Consider the following 23,228-nt stretch of genomic DNA (forward strand, 5'->3'; position numbering starts at 1 on the left):
AGCCCTTTCAAATGTAAAATAGTGCTTTTCCATTCGCTTTCTAAATAGGATTTACTCCCTTCTTCATTACCCTCTTCCCTTTTCAATCCTTTCCCTTTTCACGCACTACAGGGAAAATCCCTTCAGCTTCAAGGGAGATGATGCCCAAAACATGTAACATGGTGGAAAATGATGGTGGAAAATAAGTATTTGGTCAATAACAAAAGTTTCTCAATACTTTGTTATATACCCTTTGTTGGCAATGACAGAGGTCAAATGTTTTCTGTAAGTCTTCACAAGGTTTTCACACACTGTTGCTGGTATTTTGGCCCATTCCTCCATGCAGATCTCCTCTAGAGCAGTGATATTTTGGGGCTGTTGCTGGGCAACACGGACTTTCAACTCCCTCCAAAGATTTTCTATGGGGTTGAGATCTGGAGACTGGCTAGGCCACTCCAGGACCTTGAAATGCTTCTTACGAAGCCACTCCTTCGTTGCGCGGGCGGTGTGTTTGGGATCATTGTCATGCTGAAAGACCCAGCCACGTTTCATCTTCAATGCCCTTGCTGATGGAAGGAGGTTTTCACTCAAAATCTCACGATACATGGCCCCAATCATTCTTTCCTTTACACGAATCAGTCGTCCTGGTCCCTTTGCAGAAAAACAGCCCCAAAGCATGATGTTTCCACCCCCATATTTCACAGTAGGTATGGTGTTCTTTGGATGCAACTCGGCATTCTTTGTCCTCCAAACACAACAAGTTTTTACCAAAAAGTTATATTTTGGTTTCATCTGACCATATTACATTCTCCCAATCTTCTTCTGGATCATTCAAATGCTCTCTAGCAAACTTCAGACGGGCCTGGACATGTACTGGCTTAAGCAGAGGGACACGTCTGGCACTGCAGGATTTGAGTCCCTGGCGGCGTAGTGTGTTACTGATGGTAGGCTTTGTTACTTTTGTCCCAGCTCTCTGCAGGTCATTCACTAGGTCCCCCCGTATGGTTCTAGGATTTTTGCTCACTATAGATAGCGTGTCTCGAGTGAGCCATGTTTCCGTGAAACAAAGAACGTTACAATCTCTGATGTTCTCTGGAAGGCAACCCTTGCTCGGATTTCGTCTACCTTGTTGTCAAGAGACTGGACATTGGCGAGTAGTATGCTCGGGCGCGATGTGCCTGTCTACGGAGCCTGACCAGAAGACCGCTCCATCTGCCCCTTCTACGGCGCCGTTGTTTTTGGGTCACCGGCTGGGATCCGATCCATTGTCCTGGGTGGTAGGCCAAACAGAGGATCTGCTTCGGGAAAGTCATATTCCTGGTCGTAATGTTGGTGAGTTGACGTTGCTCTTATATCCAATAGTTCCTCCCGACTGTATGTAATAAAACCTAAGATTACCTGGAGTACCAATGTAAGAAATAACAAAGAAATGTAATAAATAACACATTAAAAAAAATACTGCATAGTTTCCTAGGAATTCTAAGCGAGGCGGCTATCTCTGTCAGCGCTGGAAGTACATGCCAAGATTGTAGCGTCATATCTAAGACTCAATGCTGTAATTGCTGCCAAATGTGATTCCGCAAAGTACTGAGTAAAGGGTCTGAATACTTATGTAAATGTGATATTTCAGTTTTTATAAATTAGCAACATTTCTAAAACCTGTTCTTGCTTTGTCATTATAGGGTATTGTGTATAGATTGAAAAAAACGATTTAATACATTTTAGAATAAAGCTGTAAAGCAACAAAATGTGAAAAAAGTCAAGGTATCTGAATACTTTCCGAAGGCACGGTATATTGTACAGAACCTAAAACACTCACCAGTGTTTGATTTGGTGCACTGCAGTGCTAGTATCTACATTCATGGCCTCCGAAGACAGTCAATAACTAGTACAGGTAAAACAAAAAACTTGATTTAATTTCTTCAACATTGCATTACTTTCTGGGCACAATTCTTTTACAGTTGAAAATAAGACATTAAATCACTTGAAAACAGGCTACAATGTGCCGATTCTCTCTTTACAGTTCTCACGTGTGCATCATTCCATTTTTCTGTTTTCAAACTGCAAGTTCCTCCACAGTGCTGAGACAAAGGAGTCATTCTATTGGCTAATCACTGAAAGAGAGCAAAGCAGAGGGAGAGAGAGGGAGTCAGAAAGAGGGTGAGAAAAAGAGGCAAGATAAAGTAGGAGAGCAATATAGAGAGAGGGAATAGGAGTAAAAGAGAGTAAGAGAGATGAGAGTAACATTTTTTAGAGAAGATGACAACATCCCCTGCTCTATTTTCAGAGAGGCCTGCTGTGCTATTCTGGTGAGGGATAAAAGCTTTGCATGCTTTGGTTCGGCTGGCGCCTAGCTGAACTCGGTTAGGCGAACCGAACGAGTGTGCTCCATACTCCCTTAAAAGACCTTCACTTGAAAAAAAGAGACAAAGCAGCAACAGTACTGTTTGTCCATCATGAGACTCTGTGGGCCTGTATACTCTTCCTCAAAATAGTCTGAATTAATCTAAGATACCGTAACTCAAGAAATCTGTCATTCATTTTGACGTGTTTGACAATCGGACTAAAATGTTTGGTGCAGTATTTCTCAAGTGAAAAAATGTGCATGAAAACGAGTCATCTGTTGTTGAATGACAATAAATATTTAATTGAAGAACCCCTACTGTTGACCGACGAAAGGGCGTAGACTTTAGCTCCGAAATTCGTCTTGCCTTGAGAAAAAATGTAGTGTGCAGCCAAAAAAAAACTTACCGAAGACCAAAACGAGAAAAAAAAACGTCACAAAATGGCATCATTATATATGCACAGAATGTTTCTAACTGTTTTGGATGGGACGCCTTAAGAGGGAGGCAGGGAATGGGCAGAGGAGGGGTAAGAGGGAGGCAGGGAATGGGCAGAGGGGTAAGAAGGAGGCAAGGAGGGGCCAGAGGAGGTGTCAGAGGCTGTAGAAAAGGGGTAACATGGGGGAAAGAATAGTGCAGGGTGGGTTGCTGCATGCATGGAGAGGTGCAAAGGAGGAGGTATGGAGTATGGGGGGGACAAAAGCACCCCTTGTCCTGAGATTCAGAGGCCTGGCCAGTGAAAGGGGGTGTTCTGACATTCCATAATAAACCATGTTTAGGCTCCCTTCCTTTTCCTCTGGCTGCTGAACATACTTCCCTGTCAGCTAGTGCTTCATCACATTAACAAACACCAACACAGAGAGTGGGGAAAAGCCTCTGGAAGAAGTGCCAAACAACATCTAAAGTTGGGCCATGTCCCAGATATTGAGGTTTAGGTTTGGCCAAACTCACGACTCACACTGAAACGCACGTTTGACCAATCAGACTGCGTACCCAAAACTAACCGTTTCATAATTCCCCCATAAGAAAAAAAACGTGTTAAGTGTCTGTTCAAAATCATTGTCTTATTTGAAATCTGTTTTCAGATTAGGACATGATGTGGAAATGTCTTCGGCAATTATCCAAAATCTAATGGTATAAACAGAACCCTCATCCACAACAGCCAACCGGGTCAAATCAGGTGGATATAACATTTTACCAAGTATAATAATATTACCTAAAAAACAAATCACTACTGTGCTGTTTTCCATAGTTCCCTCACAGCTCTCTTCTGTAGCCATTTACCCTCTGGCAACAGCAGAGACAGAAGGAAAGACACCGACACCCTCTACCTGATATTCAGGGACACTGTTTGATACTTAACATCGTGGGGTCATGTTCATAAGGTCAAAGGGCGACGGGTTGCATTCCACCCGCTGGAACCGGAGCTGAGTGACCAGTGTCACCCCCCCCCCCCATACCCCTCGCCCCCGTACCCTCTGTGACCCCCAGGCCGACCCCAGGCAGCCTGCCACTGACACCTCTCACAAAGAGCAGGAATTTATGTCCCTTGGCTTGATTGCCTGTAACAATGTTCTGGGCCCAGACAGCTGCTAAGAGAGGGAACGGTCTGTTTATTTTCGAAGGACTGTGTGTGTGTGTGTGCAGGTTTTTTTCCGGAATAAAAATGGTGCTTAGGTGGTGGGCGTGGCCATGGGTGTGGCCAATGGTGCAGTCGCCAACCTAACATTTTAGAGGCCCTCCTCCTGGCCGCAGTGACAATATTAATCTGTTTTAAAGTTTTTCCTGTACTTCTACACATTTTGCCATGTGGTGGAGATACCATGATACAGTTTAATGCAAATTTCCTGCAATTCTACGCGTTGCCATCAAAATATATATATGTATTTATAACCCTTGACTTTTTTCCACATTTTCTTGTGTTACAGCCTAAATTTCAAATGGATTAAATGGAGATTTTGTGTCTGGCCTACGCACAATACCCCATAATGTCAAAGTGGAAACAGCTCAGGGGAAACAGCTCAGCCACCACCATGAGGCCAATGGTGACTTTAAAACCGTTACAGAGTTCATTGGCTGTGATAGGAGAAAACTGAGGATGGCTCAACAACATTATAGTTACTCCACAATACTAACCTAAATGACAGAATGAAAAGGAGGAAGCCTGTACAGAATAAAAATATTCCAAAACATGCATCCTGTTTGCAATAAGGCACTAAAGTAAAACTGAAAGAAATTAACTTTATGTCCTGAACTGCAAAAATATGGCAAAAAAAATAACTTAATGTCCTGAATACAAAGCACTATGTGGTCTAGATTTGTGAGGCTGGTTGGATATACTGCCCAATTCCCTAAAATGACGATGGAGGAGGCTTATGGTAGATAAATTAACATTTAATATTCTGGCAACAGCTCTGGTAGACATTCCTGCAGTCATTATGCAAATTGCCTACTCCATTGAAACATCTGTGGCATTGTGTTGTATGACAAAACTGCACATTTTAGAGTGGCCTTTTATTGTTCCCAGCACAGCACCTGTGTAACAATCATGCTGTTAAATCAACTTATTGATATGCCACACATGTCATGTGGATGGATTATCTTGGCAAAGGAGAAATGCTCACTAACAGGGATGTAAACAAATGTGTGTACAACATTTTAGAGAAATAAGCTTTTTGTGGGTCTGGAAAATTTGAGATGTTTTATTTCAGCTCATAAAATATGGAACACTTTACATGTTGCATTTATATTTTTGCTCAGTCATTCAAACTAGTTTTTCAATCACTCCACAAATGTCTTGTTAACAAACTATAGTTTAGGCAAGTCGGTCCGGGCATCTACTTTGTGCATGACACAAGTCATTTTTCCAACAATTGTTTACAGACAGATTATTTCACTGTATCACAAACTCTTTGGCATGAATGCCAAGCATCACGTCTGGAGGAAACCTTGCACCATCCCTAGGGTGAAGCATGGTGGTAGCAGCATCATGCTGTGGGGATGTTTTTCAGTGGCAGGGACTGGGAGACTAGTCAGGATCAAGGCAAAGATTAACGGAGCAAAGTACAGAGAGATCCTTGATGAAAACCTTCTCCAGAGCACTCAGGACCTCAGACTGGGGTGAAATTCACCTTTCAATAGGACAACAACCCTAAGCACACCGCCAAGACGACACAGGAGTGGCTTCGGAACAAGTCTCTGAATGTCCTTGAGTGGTTCAGCCAGAGTCTGGACTTGAACCCGGTCGAACATCTCTGGAAAGACCTGAAAATAGCTGTGCAGCGACGCTCCCCATCCAACCTGACGGAGCTTGAGAGGATCTGCAGAGAATAATTGGAGTAACTCCAATTTGGAAAATAATAGTTTGCAGGACAAATAATCGTTTGCCACAGCAGGAAAATAATCCTACAGCAAAATGTGAATTACTATGTGGATTATAGTTAAATTGACATTTTTTTTGTAGGGGTTGATACATTTTCCATTAGGGCAAATCAATTCTGACATTTTTAAATGGAAATTTCAAATTTTAGAAGCCTTTTTAAACCTTGAACACACAAGTTTCCATTTCCGGCTGTGCATGAAAGTTCTCAGCAACAGAAGAAGGATCAAATTAAGATCCAACATCTGTGTATAAGGAATAGGATGCCATTTGGGATGCAGCGAGAGATTCTACTCTATTGGTGGCTCTCCTTGTGCTCTAAATCATTCAGTGCTGGATTCCTTTCAGGACCCCGAAGGCATTTCATTACAATGGTGACCAAACCCCTGCTAACATAGACTGTGTCCGAAATGGCACCGTTTTCCCTATATATTGCACTACTTTTGACCAAAGTGCCAATTGGGGTGCAACAATAACCAGGCATGCAGGCAGTCTCTTCCTGGTCTCATTTGCACAGCAACATGGCTACCTGCCAACGCAGCTTGTCCTGCTCTCGATGTAGGCTAAGGAAGCTATTACAACAGGAATTTAATCTCAGCCCACACCTCCTCTATCTCCAGTAACAGGGTGTGTGTGTGTGTGCGTGCATGTGCATACGTGCATGCACAAGTGTATTTGTGTGTGTGTTCGTCGATTTTCAAAATTCATGAAATTATCATTAATTTACTACAGTACTGCACTTTTGCTGACTGATCCAATCAAAACAACCATAAAAATAGAGCTGACCACATATGACCCCATCGGTCCAACTACCAGATTCCCATCCAGGCGCTAAGGGAACACTTTGCCTCTAAATGTGCTCTATAGTCCATCAATCATTATCCTCTATACAAACACAGCATTCAGCAAAGAGTCTAAGGGTGTATCCGGTTAGGAAAACGAACCAACCAGCTGGACAGACGGAGAGATAAAGGGTCTTGTGTTCTAATCTAACGTGCACAAATACATTATTATTCAACAGACATTATTTCGAGCCAATACAAAGCGTTATCCATTTTTAGCCAGTTGTAATAAAGTAGCTTCTGTCCTCTTCATAGGTTTGGCACAAAGTGAAGAAGGGATATTGAGACTTTATAGGAGAAGAGGAGGAAGATGAGTTTGAAAGGATGTAGGCATCACAAAAACCTGGAAGAGGAGGACATCATGGTTCCTCTCTCCCTATTTTATTCTAATCTAGGCCTTCTTTTACAGGCTGCATGGGGACGAATCTGGCATTACTGAAAGCAGTGACCTTACTACTCCACTCCCCTGTCTTTCCCTGCTCCTCTGTTTACATAGCCTGCGACCCGTAGTAGATTGAGTGACAGGTCTCCATTACTCCCTGCGGGGAGAGGAGTGGAAACATTACATGACCAAATAGTCCAGTCAGTCAATCACAGATAGGAGGCGAAGAACACAGCACATTAGACATGTCTTTTTAAATTACGTCCTCAACCTCCCCACATCCCTCACCAACCAGCTAGTAGCACCCCCTGCTTAAATCAGGGACACGTATGATGCATTGTCCTCCTGCAAACCCAAAACAAAACCTGTCACCCTGCCACTCCCTTCTGTTAGTGTCACATTTAGATGGAGCAGTCAGCTCCAGATACATCCCAAAGGATTATGGGAGTATCTTTACCACTTTACAGAGACCTGGCCACGTTAATCAGAGCTAGGGTTGCAAAGCTACCGGTAATTTACCAAAGTTACTGGAATCGTCAGTAATTTTGGCAATTAACAGGAAATATATGGCAATCTATGGTAACTTTGTTTATTTACACTTGAATAACTTTTAAAAAATGTATTCATACATTGCCTTCATAAAGTATTCACACCCCTTGACTTTTTACTGTGTTACAAAGTGGGATTAAAATAATGTAATTTGTCATCAACGATCAACAAAATACTCTGTCAGTGTAAGAACCTCTTAACATTCGTAAACAACTAATTAAAAATAAAACACAAATATATCTTCTTCTTGTCATATATTTAAGCAGATTTAAGTCAAAACTGTAACTCGGCCACTCAGGAACATTCACTGTCTTCATGGTAAGCAACTCCAGTGTAGATTTGGCCTTGTGTTTTAGGTTATGGTGGAAAGCAGACTGAACCAGGTTTTCCTCATGAATTTCGCCTGTTCTTAGCTCCATTCTGTTTCTTTTTATCCTGAAAAACTCCCCAGTCCTTCATGATTACAGGAATACCAATAACATGATGCAGCTCCACTATACTTGAAAATATGAGGAGTGGTGCTCAGTAATGTGTTACATTAGATTTGCCCCAAACATAACACTTTGTATTCAGGACTAAAAGTTAATTGCTTTGACAGGTTTTTTGCAGTTTAAATTGAGTGCCTTGTTGCAAACAGGGTGCATGTTTTTATTCTGTACAGGCTTCCTTCTTTTCGCTTTGTCATTTAGGTTAGTATTGTGGCGTAACTACAATAGTGTTCATCCATCCTCAGGTTTCTTCTATCACAGCCATTAAACTGTGTAACTGTTTTAAAGTCACCAGTGGCCTCATGGTGAAATCACTGGGCGGTTTCCTTCCTCTCCGACAAATGAGTTAGGATAGACGGCAGTGCCTTTCTATTGACAGGGTGTATTGATACACCACCAAAATAGTAATTAATAACTGCACCATGCTCAAAGGGATATTCAATGTCTACTTTTTTTTTTTACCCATCTACCAATAGGTGTCCTTCTTTACGAGGCATAGGCAGAGGTGAGGTAGTCATTCAAAAATACTTATAAACACTATCATTGCACAGAGAGTGAGTCCATGCAACTTATTGTGTCTTGTTGACCATTTGGTTCAAGAGAAAATAGCCTAATTAATGGCTTTATTTTCAATTAACTCTAAAACTCTTCCACCTATAGATTTTCCCCCCCACATCTGCCACCAGTTTGACGCCAAAACATAGACTACATATTTATCAATCAATCAAATGTAGTTATAAAGCCCTTCTTACATCATCTGATGTCGCAAAGTGCTGTACAGAAAAGCAGCCGAAAATCCCAAACAGCAAGCAATACAGGTGTAGAAGCACGGTGGCTCGAAAAGGCCAGAACCTAGGAAGAAACCTAGAGAGGAACCGGGCTATGAGGGGTGGCCAGTCCTCTTCTGGCTGTGCCAGGTGGAGATTATTACAGAACATGGCCAAGATGTTCAAATGTTCATAGATGATCAGCAGGGTCAAATAATAATAAATCACAGTGGTTGTAGAGGGTGCAACAGGTCAGCACCTCAGGAGTAAATGTCAGTTGGCTTTTCATAGCCGATCATTGAGAGTATCTCTACCGCTCCTGCTGTCTCTAGAGAGTTGAAAACAGGTCTGGGAAACAGGTCAGGGTTCCATAGCCGCAGAACAGTTGAAACTGGAGCAGCAGCACGACCAGGTGGACTGGGGACAGCAAGGAATCATCACAAGGCTTGACACACACACATATCTATATCATGCTGAAACTCTCATATTTACAATCATGTTTTACAGCTTTGTAATTCTGTTTTAATAACTGCATAAATTTGACATGTGATAAGGTCACAGAGGGACAGAAATCATTACAGACAACTGTGATAATCTGAAGCACCCCAAAAGGTCAGCACGTGGTGTCACTGAGAGACGGAATTTTGCTGTTGTCCTATTGGCCGAGCTATTTGCAATCCATCCATCAAGCCTTGTGTTGTCACTCACTCTCACAAAGAAAGGTTCAGAGAGAATGTCCCCTCAGAACACATTGTTTTGGAAGGAATGTCACAAAGACTATGGTCTTGTAAACGTTGGAGATGTAGGCTGAGGGAAAACCAAACCCCCCCCCCCCCCCCCCCCCCCGGCCAAAACAAGGTGTTAAACAAATATGAGATTCGAAGTAGCCACCCTTTGCCTTGACAGCTTTGCACAATCTTGGCATTCTCTCAACCAGCTCCATGAGATTAACAGGTGTGCCTTGTTAAAAGTTAATTTGTGGAATTTCTTCCCTTCTTAATGCGTTTGAACCAATAAGTTGTGTTGTGACAAAGTATGGGGGCATACAGAAGATAGCCCTATTTGGTAAAAGACCAAGTCCATATTAAGGCAAGAACAGCTCGAATAAGCAAGTAGAAATGACAGTCCATCATTACTTTAAGACATGGTCAGACACTCTGGAAAATTCTTATACATTTGAAAGTTTCTTCAAGTGCAGTCGCAAAAAACATCAAGTGCTATGATGAAACTGCCTCTCATGAGGACTACCACAGGAAAGGAAGACCCAGAGTTACCTCTGCTGCAGAAGATGTTCATTAGAGTTACCAGCCTCAGAAATTACAGCCCAAATAAATGCTTCAGAGTTCAAGTAGCATCATCAACTGTTCAGAGGAGACTGTGTGAATCAGGCCTTCATGGTCAAATTGCTGTAAAGAAACCACAACTAAACGACACCAATAGTAAGAAAAAAACAAGCAGTGGTGGAAATCTTTAGTCTGATGAAGGAAGGAAAAGCAGCCAACAATTGCTCAGCCCTCCATCAAGGCTGTCGGAAAAGCATTCCAGGTGACAACCTCATGAAGCTAGTTGAGGGAATGCCAAGAGTGTGCAAAGTTGTCATCAAGACAAAGGGTGGCTACATTGAAGAATCTAAAATATATTTTGATTTGATTAACGCTTTTTTGGTTACTACATGATTCCATGTGTGTTATTACAATGTAGAAAATAGTCAAAATGAATAAAAACCTTTGAATGAGTAGGTGTGTCCAAACTTTTGACTGGTACTGTACATCCTTATTTCACATGGGTGGGGTCACAAGAATTTTCAGATATCAAAATGGGGTCGTGGGTCAAAAAGTTTGGGAACCCCTGCTTTAACATATATGATCGGGAAACGCGTAAATTCAGATTTTTTTTCATAATTGCTAACTTTGTAGCTTATACTCTATATCGGAGGTTTTTGTATTGTTCCTGCCATCGGTTGAGACACAACATGCTCTTGAATACAGGGTCAGTGTCATTTTAATCATAAAAATAGAATGGACCTATCCCTTCAGACCACTGCAATGTAGCTGGTACACCATTGACATGTAAGTTGAATTGAAATTGTAACTTCTAATGACTACCACAAAGATGGCTGCCGGCCACTCACCGTTGAATGTCAACTTACATGGTCATTTCTATAAATTATATTGATTCATTTCAAAAGATTTCCTATGGAGGATTGACAATATAATTTAAAACAATCAATATTCCCATTCAAGTCAACATTCTCTTATGTGTGGACCTCCAACCATCCTTGTGGTACCATTTGAAAGTAGAAATGTATTTTTTTCCCCCATTTTAATAAATGTATCAGCCAAAACATGACATGCACCCTGTAATCAAGAGCATGTTGTGTCTCAATCGATGGTGTGCACAACACAAACTCAGATTGCGTAAAATAGGGTCTAAGCTACATGTGTGGCCCGATTCAGGAAACTAGGCGTATGTCGTAAGTCACGACTTCACAGGAGAGACATTTGAACGTAAAATATATTATCAAAATCTTTTTTTTTTTGGCAGAAATGCCTTCTCGAACAAGTGAACTTTCATGTGCCTTAACAAAAGTGTATGCCATCTGTAAATACGAATACAATTGTTAAATTATGAGCGTAGTTGGTTTAGCCACAGAAAAAGACAGCAAACTTCCCGCTAGCCATCATTGGCTGAGATAATGAGTGGGCTGGACATGCCGAGAGATGAGTTTGTACAGATTGATCTGTGGTGTAGCATGTGTCTATAAAATGAGCTGCTCGTTATGCGTAGATCATCCTTTCTACTGCATTTTTTTGAAACATAACGTTAGCCCTGGAGAACTGCAAATATGTTGCTACTGCTCTCAATAACATTGCTGCCCTGAATTTATCAGGCGCTATCGACAAAGGTCAGAGGGAAAAGTTGTGATGGACTTTCTGGAGGACGATCGTGCCATGCGGACTCTGACTGAAAATGAATCAGTCGATGAGGAAATCCCTGATTTAGGTAAAGACATTTTTTAGTGGTTTGAATCTATTTGGTTAACTTTAGCTAGCTATGACAATCGGTTTGCATTGCAAGTTAAATCTTGCTGTTAGCTTGCCAGCTGAAGTTTGATGGCTGGCTTGCTAGCTAACATGGTTCATACACAATCTCAGAATGCCATTTCACATCTATTGTATAATAATGCTCAAATATGTGTATGTGGAGTTTGTCTTTCAGCATCAGTAGAACACGCCTGACTCTCCTCTACTGGTCATACAAGGAGAATGGTCTACTGCCTCCCATCAAAAAGAGAGCTGGCCCAAGCAAGCACTGATTACAACTGAGGCATGAGGCCTTGTAGCAAGTGGTGAACTTCAACAACTACACAGAGGATAATGCAATTGCATTACCAGAGGTATGTGTAGTGGGGTCTCTTCCTTCAGGAATCTGTGGAGAAAAGTGCTGCCCCACATCTCAAGCACTAAGCCCAGTACAGACCTGTGCTTGCAGTGCCAGAGGTTTAACTATCAGGTATTCAGATCTGCTAGAAACTGTTGAGTCAGCCAAGCTGAGGAAGCAAGAGCAGCATCTCCTGCTTGTTCAGAGTGAGTGGTCTGTCTACTAGAAGATGGTCGTTGACTGCAATAACACCTGTCAAGACCTGCAGTTGTCTCTGGGGCCCCTACTGAACCAGCAAACAAAGACATCAGGATGCATTACAGCTTTGATTTTGCCCAACAAGTAACATTTCCTCCTTTATACTGATTAATTGGAACTACCCATCCCGGATCCGGGAGAATTGTCATCAACTACACTAATTAGCATAGCGCAACGGCCAAATAATCTTACTAGAAAATATTAATATTCATGAAATCACAAGTGACATATAGCGAAACACAGCTTAGCCTTTTGTTAATTACCCTGTCGTCTCAGATTTTGAAATTATGCTTTACAGCCAAAGCAAGACAAGCGTTTGTGTAAGTGTATCGATAGCCTAGCATAGCATTATGTCCAGCTAGCAGCAGGAAGCTTGGTCACGAAAATCAGAATAGCAATCAAATGAACCGTTTATCTTTGATCTTCGGATGTTTTCACTGACGAGACTCCCAGTTAGACAGCAAATGGTCTCTTCGTTCCATAAAGATTATTTTTATACCCAAAATACCTCTGTTTGTTTGTCACGTTATGTTGAGAAATCCACCAGAAATAGCGGTCACGAAAACTGCAATTTTCTTCTCCAAATTATATCCATAATATCGACAGAAACATGGCAAACGTTTTTTATAATCAATCCTCAAGGTGTTTTTAAAATATCTATTCGATAATATATCAACCGGGACAATTGGCTTTTCAGTAGGAGCGAGAGGAAAAATGACTACCTCTGTCTTTTACGCAAGAATCACTCTGAGAGCCCTCAGCTGGCCACTTACGCAATGTAGTCATTTACGCTCATTCTTCAACATAAAGGCGTGAACCTACGTCAAAATGCTAATGATAAATGCATAGTCATCCAGCAAAGGCAGCAGCGCAATCATCAACTACATGCACCATTTCTTCACCAACTACGGAGTTTTTGGAAAGACGTGTGGACCTGAATTGTGATAACTGCAGTGGCCAAAACAATAACAAGTTTGTGCTCTGCTATTGTGTCTGAGTAAACATCATGTAATATTTATAAAATATTTTAATCTGGAAACTTTCTGTTCGCCTGGAACTTTCCCTTATTGTAGTCTACTACCACTTTTAGTCTTAATTATTACTACACTACTCACTGTTTAGCACATGACGTTACATTTGAATCCTTAAAAATATGGGTGGGGCTGGCTTAAGAGGGTGTGAACAATAGGTAGCCCTAGAATTCTAGAGAGCGTGTTCTTTACCTGTAGCTGTGGCTCTGCTGGAAATGGTTGGCCACTCCTGAGGTTTGCACGCGAGCAGCATCTGTCTTTGCAGATGTAGAGACGGCCCCATGCAACGCATGGCAATCCCCTGCTGACTCCGCTCTCCACCTCCGCCACCCATGCTCTCCCCCACACCCTCCAGGTTAGAGCTGCATCCCTCCAGGGCCCGCCTGACCCCAACCTCCTCTCCCCTGCTGGGCCTCCTCTGGGTCTGGGGGACATGAGGACCCTGGGGCCGTGTCTGGACCATCAGCCTGACCTGGGGGGTGGGAGTGGGTCTGTGGCTGTGATGCAGCTCTGGTTCCTCATCCTCAGGGATGGGGTTGTACCAGATCTCCCCCTCATCGTCCGCATCATTCTCCTCAGTCGGTTCCACACACCTGGAACGAGGCGCCACACGGGCGTGGCCCATTCTAACGAGGGGCAGGTGTAGGTGGAATGGGTGGGATAGGGTTGGCCCGGGAGGGTTTAGGTTCTCTGGGGAGGGGCTAAGAGGGGGGAGTGGAGCTTTTCCGTGTCCATTGTATTCCTCTGCTCCCAGAAGGTACTGGGGTTCGTCCGTGGCGTGACGCGGCCTCCCAGAGCTCTGCTGGAGCCAGTTACGTTTCTTGGAGACGGTGATGGTGTTGAGCGGGGGTCTCCATAGCGACGTCTCGACAGCCTTGCCACCGCCCACATCAAGGCCGTTGGAGGAGTGGTCATTTTCTATCAGAGCTGCAGGAGAGAGAGAGAGAGAGAGATGTGTCAGACTGTAGAGCAGGAGAGACTGAGGCTGCATCTGAAATGGCATCCTATTGTCTGGTCAAAAGTAGTGCACTATGTAGAGAAAATGGTGCCATTTTGGACGCAATCTAACACTAGTATCTCACGCAACCATCTGCTTACCTGTGCCTCTTCATACAGGAGCCCTAACACACGAAGAGATATCCAGGCAACTATCACTGTGGAAATTGTGGAGGCTGTTTTATAACCCTTATCACCACCTGTTGAATCATAGCCTCCCACTTGTTTCCTAAACCCAACATTTGATTAAATGATTCTATTTGCTTTGGGAGGATAACATTGTGTCTTTTCTCTTTCACACTCAACCACAAACACACTAATCGAAAACCAAACACGCCATCTCTCCTCACGGCTGTATTTCACTTCTGACAGTCAGAATGAAATGGGTGTTTTGTCAATATCCTCTTCTGTTGTATATTTTGACCAAACAAATGTTTTAATTACTACGCTACAGGCCCTGTACCGTACTGGCACATTTCGCTCCAATGACTTCCCATCTCGGAAATGTCTGCTTGGGGAATGTGCGAGCTCAAACCGAACAGGCGATTACAAAGAGAGACGGGAATAGAGTGAGAGCGCCTCAAAACACTCTACACTCCTCAAACAGAGCGGAAAGAAAATCAGAAAAAACAGCTGTGAAAATAGAAGAGCGAGGGATCAAGAGGAGGAGGGGATGGAGGGATGAGAATCATGGTTGGGGCAGTTGAAATATACTTAACAACTATATAAAACACAACCATTTCTAAGATTTTACCGAGTTACAGTTCATCTGTTGGTCACAGATACCCCCCCAAAAAAGAAAAGGTTGTGAATCAGAAAACTAGTCAGTATACCGGTGTGACCACCATTTGCCTCATGCAGCACAACACATCTCCTTCGCATTGAGTTGATCAAGCTGTTGATTGTGGCCTGTGGAATTATGTCCCACTCCTCGTCAATGGCTGTGTGAAAGTTGCTAGATATTGGCAGGAACTGGCAGAGCACCCAAAAACACTCAATGGGTGACATGTCTGGTGAGTATGCAGGCCATGGAGGAACTGGGACATTTTCAACTTCCACTAATTGTGTACAGATCCTTGTGACATGGGGCCATGCATTATCATGCTAAAACATGAGGTGATGGCAGCGGATGAATGGCACAACAATGAGCCTCAGGATCTCTTCATGGTATCTCTGTGCATTCAAATTGCCATCAATAAAATACAATTGTGTTTATTGTTCATAGATTATGCCTGCCAATACCATAACCCCACCGCCACCATGGGGCACTCAGTTCACATCGTTGACATCAGCAAACCGCTTGCCCACACGACACCATAAACGTGATCTGCGGTTGTGAGGCCAGATGGACGTACTGCCAAATCCTCAAAAATGACGTTGGAGGCGGCTTATGGTAGAGAAATTAACATTTAATTATCTGGCAATAGGTCTGGTGGACATTCCTGCAGTAAGCATGCCAATTGCATGCCTCCTCAAAACTTGAGACATCTGTGGCATTGTATTGTGCGACAAACATTTGAGGGATCTTTTATTGTCCCCAGCACAAGGTGTTCAATCAGCCGCTTGATATGCCACACCTGTCATGTGGATGGATTATCTTGGCAAAGGAGAAATGGTCACCAACAGGGATGTAGACAAGTTTGTGCACCAAATTTGAGAGAAATAAGCTTTGTGTGTATGAAACAATACTGGGATCCTTTATTTCAGCTCATGAAACATGGGACCAACACTTTACATGTTGCGTTATATTTTTGTTCAGTGTAAGTACAGCCAGTGGCAATACGAACATAAATAGGAACTGATAAAAGGTGGTGATGTGGTGGCTTCTGGCTTGATATTCCTCAAAGGGTTCAGAGAGTTACATCCCCCATTCAATGCAACAAGAGAAGGGGTTGTCTCTACAGCTTTGCAGCTCTGTGTGTACAGTTTACCTAGCAGATAGTAAAAATACTCTTACAAGTCACAAAGTAATTAACCCTGCAAATCATGCAAAGATTGTCTGTCTGACAGGTCCTGTTTTTCTGCTGGGAGTGTTGACAAGCCATGGGCTGATGAGCAGATGCTGCCTGCTGGGAGAGAAAGAGAAAAACCGACCAGCTGGATCTGAGTGGGCTGGATCCTGCTGCTACGCACATGGCATGGCAGTCTTCTCCTCTCTCAGCCTAGATGAGCTCTTCACAGGACATGCTAATGACAAGTTCTCGTTTCCTTAAGGAAACAGATTTCATGTCAGCCAGTCTACAACCACCAAATAACAGACTGGCTGCCGAGAATATTTCACGTATAAAACAAAAATGACATACACTACCGTTCAAAAGTTTGGGTCACTTGATTCTGGCCATTTTGGGCCTGTAATCGAACTCACAAATGCTGATGCTCCAGATGCTCAACTAGTGGCCAGCTTTATTGCTTCTTTAATCAGAACAGCAGTTTTTAGCTGTACTAACAATTGCATAAGGGTTTTCTAATGATCAATTAGCCTTTTACAATTATAAAAACTTGTATTAGCTAACACAATGTGCCATTGGAACACGGGAGTGATGGTTGCTGATAATGGACCTCTGTACCCCTATGTAAATATTCCATAAAAAAATAAAAGCCATTTCCAGCCACAATAGTAATTTACAACATTAACAACATCTACACTGTATTTCTGATCAATGTTATGTTATGTTAGTGGAGAAAAAAATTGCTTCCCTTTCAAAAACAAGGACATTTCTAAGTGACCCCAAACTTTTGAACGGTAGTGTAGAGTCCAGGGTTGGGTGTTTGTGTGTGTGTGGACACGTCTGTGTCGGAATAAATTGCTTTCCATTTCTTTTTAACCAGTACAATCAGGATTTTAAGAAAACAGATATCACGTGGCCTGTAAATTGGCTAGCTATTCTGAGTTCTCTAGATTGAGACTAAGATGCTTTTGTGAGTATGTTTGTGTGCGTGCGTGGACTTCATGGTGAGAGACTCGAGCTCCACTGGGATAACTTCCCTGAATTAAAAATAAATACAAATAAACCTCTGAACTTAGGCTTGGGTTTCCTCTTCTCACATCGACTGACTGCATTTTATTAACTCTTAAAAGAAAGCAACTGTTGACTTTGGAATAATTGCTGCCATCTACACTACCCAAATCCCTTCAACCGAGCCTTAAAGTGTAAAGTTCCTCTCACCAAAACAGATGTTTTTTTGGAGTTATTGAATAATGTCATGCTTCCTGAGAAAAAAATATTCCTATGATTCTCAGTCCCCCTACTGAGGCCTACAAAAAAGGTGGTCGGCCCCTGGGCCGACAGTTGCCCATCCCTGGTTTGAATAGAAGCCACTTCATAATAGGGCTGACCCTACTTAGTCGATGGTCGATTGTTTGGTCAATAGGCTGCTGATTGACCGAGTTTTCTTTAGTCGAGCAGTAGCAAAAAATATATAAATAAATATATATTATATATCAGTCAAAAGTTTGGAGACACCTACTCATTGCCAGATTTCTTTATTTTTACTATTTTCTACATTGTAGAATAATAGTGAAAACATGAAAACTATCCGTACATTTTTGGACAAACTGATCATAGCGAAAAAATAAAATATTTTTGCCATTCCCACTGTGTAAACACATTGCAAATAGGCTTGCAATAACTCCTGATAAAGTTGGGTAGCTGATATTCAGTGCTTAAATAGCCATATTGATTAGTCACAGGAATCAAGACTAACAAAGCCAATGCAATGGCATATTTTACAAAAGGTGGACCTACCACATGGATGGGCTACACCCTAGTAAGCAAGAGCAGAATTATTTTGGATGTCTTTTTTTTATCCTGTCTGCACGTTGTTTTTTGGTGTTTTACAAACGGTAGGCTTACCGCATACAAAAAAACTCAACTTCAGGCAATGACGTAGGCTACACCTTAGTAAGCATGGACCGACATCGATGCCTTTTAGACATAATTGTTGGTACAGTTCCGGACCAGCCTTGATTTCCACATCCACAGACATCACTTTTTGGTCCAACCAAATCTGAACTAATCATTAATGTCTATGTTTGGTTCAGATTTGGTGCGGTCCAGACAGGCCTTAATTTCAATGTCCACAGACATGGATTTTTGGTCCAGTCCGGCTGGTCCAGACCAGACTAAATCTGAACCATCATAGATGTTTATGTTTGGTTCAGATTTTGTCCAGTCTGGACCAGACTTGATTTGGTCCAAACATAGACGTCTATAAATGACTTATTTTCAACTTTCATTCAGAACCAAAAATAAGCCTGATTTCAACACCTGGAAATACGTATTTTTCAACATTCGGAAAATATACCTTTTCAGCTTCCTGGACAATATATATTTAAAACATATGGAAAATACCATTTCACCTTTCATCCAGAAGCTAAACTGGACCTAACTTCAACATCTGGAAATTACGTATTTTAGACGTCTTGCTTACAGGGACTATTCTAGTTTTGCGGGGGCAACATTTTTTGGTCTCACCTATGGCGGCAGAATGGCAAAGATCAGCCCTGGCTATAGGTCAGGCACTATTGTGCCCTATTCAGACAGGATTTGTTTTTCTGGGGGAGGTCGGGTAATGTAATTATGTGCACGAGCATAAAACACCACATCTCTCATTTTTGTCACATCCGAATCTGCCACGTCAGCAATTTGATAAACACTTTGATGTTCTGTGGTGATCGCTGCAGCAGTGAGACAACGGGTGCTAGTCACAGTCACTCGCTATCTTTATTTTTTAAACACAGCGCAGCAAGTCTGTGCCTGGCCCAGCACAATCAAATCAATTGCTGGTCAGACACCCTCAAGTCATTTGTGTGTCTTAATTATGTGTGCCTAAAGCATCAGACAAACTCAGTGAATATAGTTGATTAAAACACATAGGATGTGTCAATATATGGAAAAATACATGTCCAAAAATGTCGACCAATCAAATGAACAGACAGCCCTACTTCATAATACACTCTTATCTCCATACGGGAACACACATACATTAAATAGGGAACCACTTCAATTCAAAAAGTCTGACTCTGCACACTTCAAGGATACCAAAAATCTTAGAAAGTGCTTCGCCACATTATATTTACTACAACTAAGCAAGAAGCACGCCAGGAATCTGTTTACAGTGAGCGAGCCAGCAGTGTGTTAGTATTAGCTCAGCTTAAGCTCATGTCCTCTTGGAAGGGATGGTGTGTTTACTTTAGCTTGTGCTAAGTTTAGGGACTGGCCTGTTAGCTTTAGCAGGTGCTGAGTAAAGGAGATGTCCTGCTAGATTTAGCAGGTGCTGACTAAAGTTCCATGAAATTAGTGCATTTTGTGTCTCTGATATTTAAATGTTTTATATGAATAAAGACTTGCTAAAGTGTAAAAATTCAGACATGTCCCTTCTTTTTTGGCACGGTTACAGTCAACCTGTTACTTTATTAAGGAACTTAATATAGTATTTGTTTAATTGAGCCTTGAGACAGGAAAAACATTTTTTTATTAAGTTGTGCTCTTTAGGACAGAATGTTAAAATCAGGTGAAATAGAACAGGTTTTTCTCATTAACAGGATTCTAGACTGCGACCATACAGTCACATTTTGCGACTGTTTGACTTAAAGTGTCATGTACTGTCATGTTGTCTTGTCTCTGTCCTTTCCCTTCACCCTGTCTCCCTCTGCTGGTCGTGTTAGGTTACCTTTTCTCCCCCGCTTTCCCCCAGCTGTCCCTTGTCTCCTCTAACTACCCATTCACCCCGTTCCCCACCTGTTCCCTTTTTTCCCTCTGATTAGGTCCCAATATCTCTCTCTGTTTCTGCTCCTGTCCTTGTCGGATTCTTGTTTGTTTGTGTCATTCATGCCTGAACCAGACTGTCGTCATGTTTGCTGTAACCTTGTCCTGTCCTGTCGGAATCTGCCGGTCCATCTGAGCCTACCTATGTTTGGTAATTAAAGAAGCTCTGTTTAAGTTGATTCGCTTTTGGGTCCTCATTCACGCACCGTAACAGAAGAATCCGACCAAGAATGGACCCAGCGACTTCGGATCCTCTCCACTCAGCCGTCGAGATCCAGGGAGCGATGCTAGGCAGACACAAGCAGGAATTGTCTGCTGCTCGACATGCCGTTGAGACCCTGGCCACCCAAGTCTCCAACCTCACAGAACAGGTTCACCATCTCCGCCTCGATCCACCGGCCACTTCCAGGGCTTTCGAATCTCCGGAGCCCAGAATCAATAACCCGCCGTGTTACTCTGGGGAGCCCACTGAATGCCGCTCGTTCCTCACCCAGTGTGATATTGTGTTTTCTCTCCAGCCCAACACTTACTCCAGGAGCACTGCTCGTGTCGCCTACGTCATATCTCTCCTTATTGGACGGGCTCGTGAGTGGGGCACGGCAATCTGGGAGGCAAGGGCTGAGTGTACTAACCAGTATCAAGACTTTAAGGAGGAGATGATACGGGTTTTTGATCGATCTGTTTTTGGGGAGGAGGCTTCCAGGGCCCTGTCTTCCCTATGTCAAGGCAATCGATCCATAACAGACTACTCTATTGAGTTTCGCACTCTTGCTGTCTCCAGTGGCTGGAACGAGCCGGCCTTGCTCGCTCGTCTTCTGGAGGGTTTCCGCGCAGAGGTAAAGGATGAGATTCTCTCCCGGGAGGTTCCTTCCAGCGTGGATTCCTTGATTGAACTCGCTATTCGCATTGAGCGACGGGTTGATCTTCGTCACCGAGCTCGTGGAAAGGAGCTCGCGCTCTCCGTCGCCTCCCTCTCCGCATCACTACCATCTTCCTCTGCCGGCTCGGGTGCTGAGCCCATGCAGCTGGGAGGTATCCGCATCTCGACTGAGGAGAGGGAACGGAGAATCACCAACCGCCTCTGTCTCTATTGCGGTTCCGCTGGTCATTTTGTCACTTCATGTCCAGTAAAAGGCCAGAGCTCGTCAGTAAGCGGAGGGCTACTGGTGAGCGCTACTACTCCTGTCTCTCCTTCAAGATCCTGCACTACCTTGTCGGTCCATCTACGCTGGACCGGTTCGTCAGCTTCCTGCAGTGCCTTAATAGACTCTGGGGCGGAGGGCTGTTTTATGGACGAGACCTGGGCTCGGGAACATGACATTCCTCTCAGACAGTTAAAGGAGCCCACGGCCTTGTTCGCCCTGGATGGTAGTCCTCTCCCCAGGATTCAGCGTGAGACGCTACCTTTAACCCTCACTGTTTCTGGTAATCATAGTGAAACCATTTCTTTTTTAATTTTTCGTTCACCTTTTACACCTGTTGTTTTGGGCCATCCCTGGCTAGTTTGTCATAATCCTTCCATTAATTGGTCTAGTAATTCTATCCTCTCCTGGAACGTCTCTTGTCATGTGAAATGTTTAATGTCTGCTATCCCTCCTGTTTCCTCTGTCTCTTCTTCACAGGAGGAGCCTGGTGATTTGACAGGGGTGCCGGAGGAATATCACGATCTGCGCACGGTGTTCAGTCGGTCCAGGGCCACCTCTCTTCCTCCACACCGGTCGTATGATTGTAGTATTGATCTCCTTCCGGGAACCACCCCCCCCCGGGGTAGACTATACTCTCTGTCGGCTCCCGAACGTAAGGCTCTCGAAGATTATTTGTCTGTAGCTCTTGACGCCGGTACCATAGTCCCCTCCTCCTCTCCCGCCGGAGCGGGGTTTTTTTTTGTCAAGAAGAAGGACGGGTCTCTGCGCCCCTGCATAGATTATCGAGGGCTGAATGACATAACAGTGAAGAATCGTTATCCGCTTCCTCTTATGTCTTCAGCCTTCGAGATCCTGCAGGGAGCCAGGTTTTTCACTAAGTTGGACCTTCGTAACGCTTACCATCTCGTGCGCATCAGGGAGGGGGACGAGTGGAAGACGGCGTTTAACACTCCGTTAGGGCACTTTGAATACCGGGTTCTTCCTTTCGGCCTCGCTAACGCTCCAGCTGTCTTTCAGGCATTAGTCAATGATGTCCTGAGAGACATGCTGAACATCTTTGTTTTCGTTTACCTTGACGATATCCTGATTTTTTCACCGTCACTCCAGATTCATGTTCAGCACGTTCGACGTGTCCTCCAGCGCCTTTTAGAGAATTGTCTTTTTGTGAAGGCTGAGAAGTGCACTTTTCATGCCTCCTCCGTCACATTTCTCGGTTCTGTTATTTCCGCTGAAGGCATTAAGATGGATCCCGCTAAGGTCCAAGCTGTCATTGATTGGCCCGTCCCTAAGTCACGCGTCGAGCTGCAGCGCTTTCTCGGCTTCGCGAACTTCTATCGTCGTTTCATCCGTAATTTCGGTCAGGTGGCAGCTCCTCTCACAGCCCTTACTTCTGTCAAGACGTGCTTTAAGTGGTCCGTTTCCGCCCAGGGAGCTTTTGATCTCCTCAAGAATCGTTTTACATCCGCTCCTATCCTTGTTACACCTGACGTCTCTAGACAGTTCGTTGTCGAGGTTGACGCGTCAGAGGTGGGAGTGGGAGCCATCCTTTCTCAGCGCTCCCTCTCTGACGACAAGGTCCACCCATGCGCGTATTTTTCTCATCGCCTGTCGCCGTCGGAACGTAACTATGATGTGGGTAACCGCGAACTGCTCGCCATCCGGTTAGCCCTAGGCGAATGGCGACAGTGGTTGGAGGGGGCGACCGTTCCTTTTGTCGTTTGGACTGACCATAGGAACCTTGAGTACATCCGTTCTGCCAAACGACTTAATGCGCGTCAGGCGCGTTGGGCGCTGTTTTTCGCTCGTTTCGAGTTCGTGATTTCTTATCGTCCGGGCTCTAAGAACACCAAGCCTGATGCTTTGTCTCGTCTCTTCAGTTCTTCAGTAGCCTCCACTGACCCCGAGGGGATTCTCCCTGAGG

General features: G+C 43.6%; 1 protein-coding gene across 4 annotated transcripts in view; it reads right to left on the bottom strand.

Moving 5' to 3' along the window:
• The window catches only part of LOC110521786 (rho GTPase-activating protein SYDE2), a 74,239-nt gene that overhangs the window by 26,169 nt on the left and 24,842 nt on the right, over positions 1–23,228 (bottom strand). For all 4 annotated transcript variants that reach the window (XM_036968810.2, XM_021599651.3, XM_090231953.1 and 1 more), the window contains exon 2: positions 13,591–14,325. In XM_036968810.2, coding sequence (XP_036824705.2) covers positions 13,591–14,325 — 735 coding nt within the window. The remainder of the gene's footprint in view (positions 1–13,590; positions 14,326–23,228) is intronic.

The sequence above is a fragment of the Oncorhynchus mykiss genome, chromosome 4, assembly GCF_057628025.1.
Source record: "Oncorhynchus mykiss isolate SJ-2025 chromosome 4, ASM5762802v1, whole genome shotgun sequence".
NCBI lineage: Eukaryota > Metazoa > Chordata > Actinopteri > Salmoniformes > Salmonidae > Oncorhynchus > Oncorhynchus mykiss.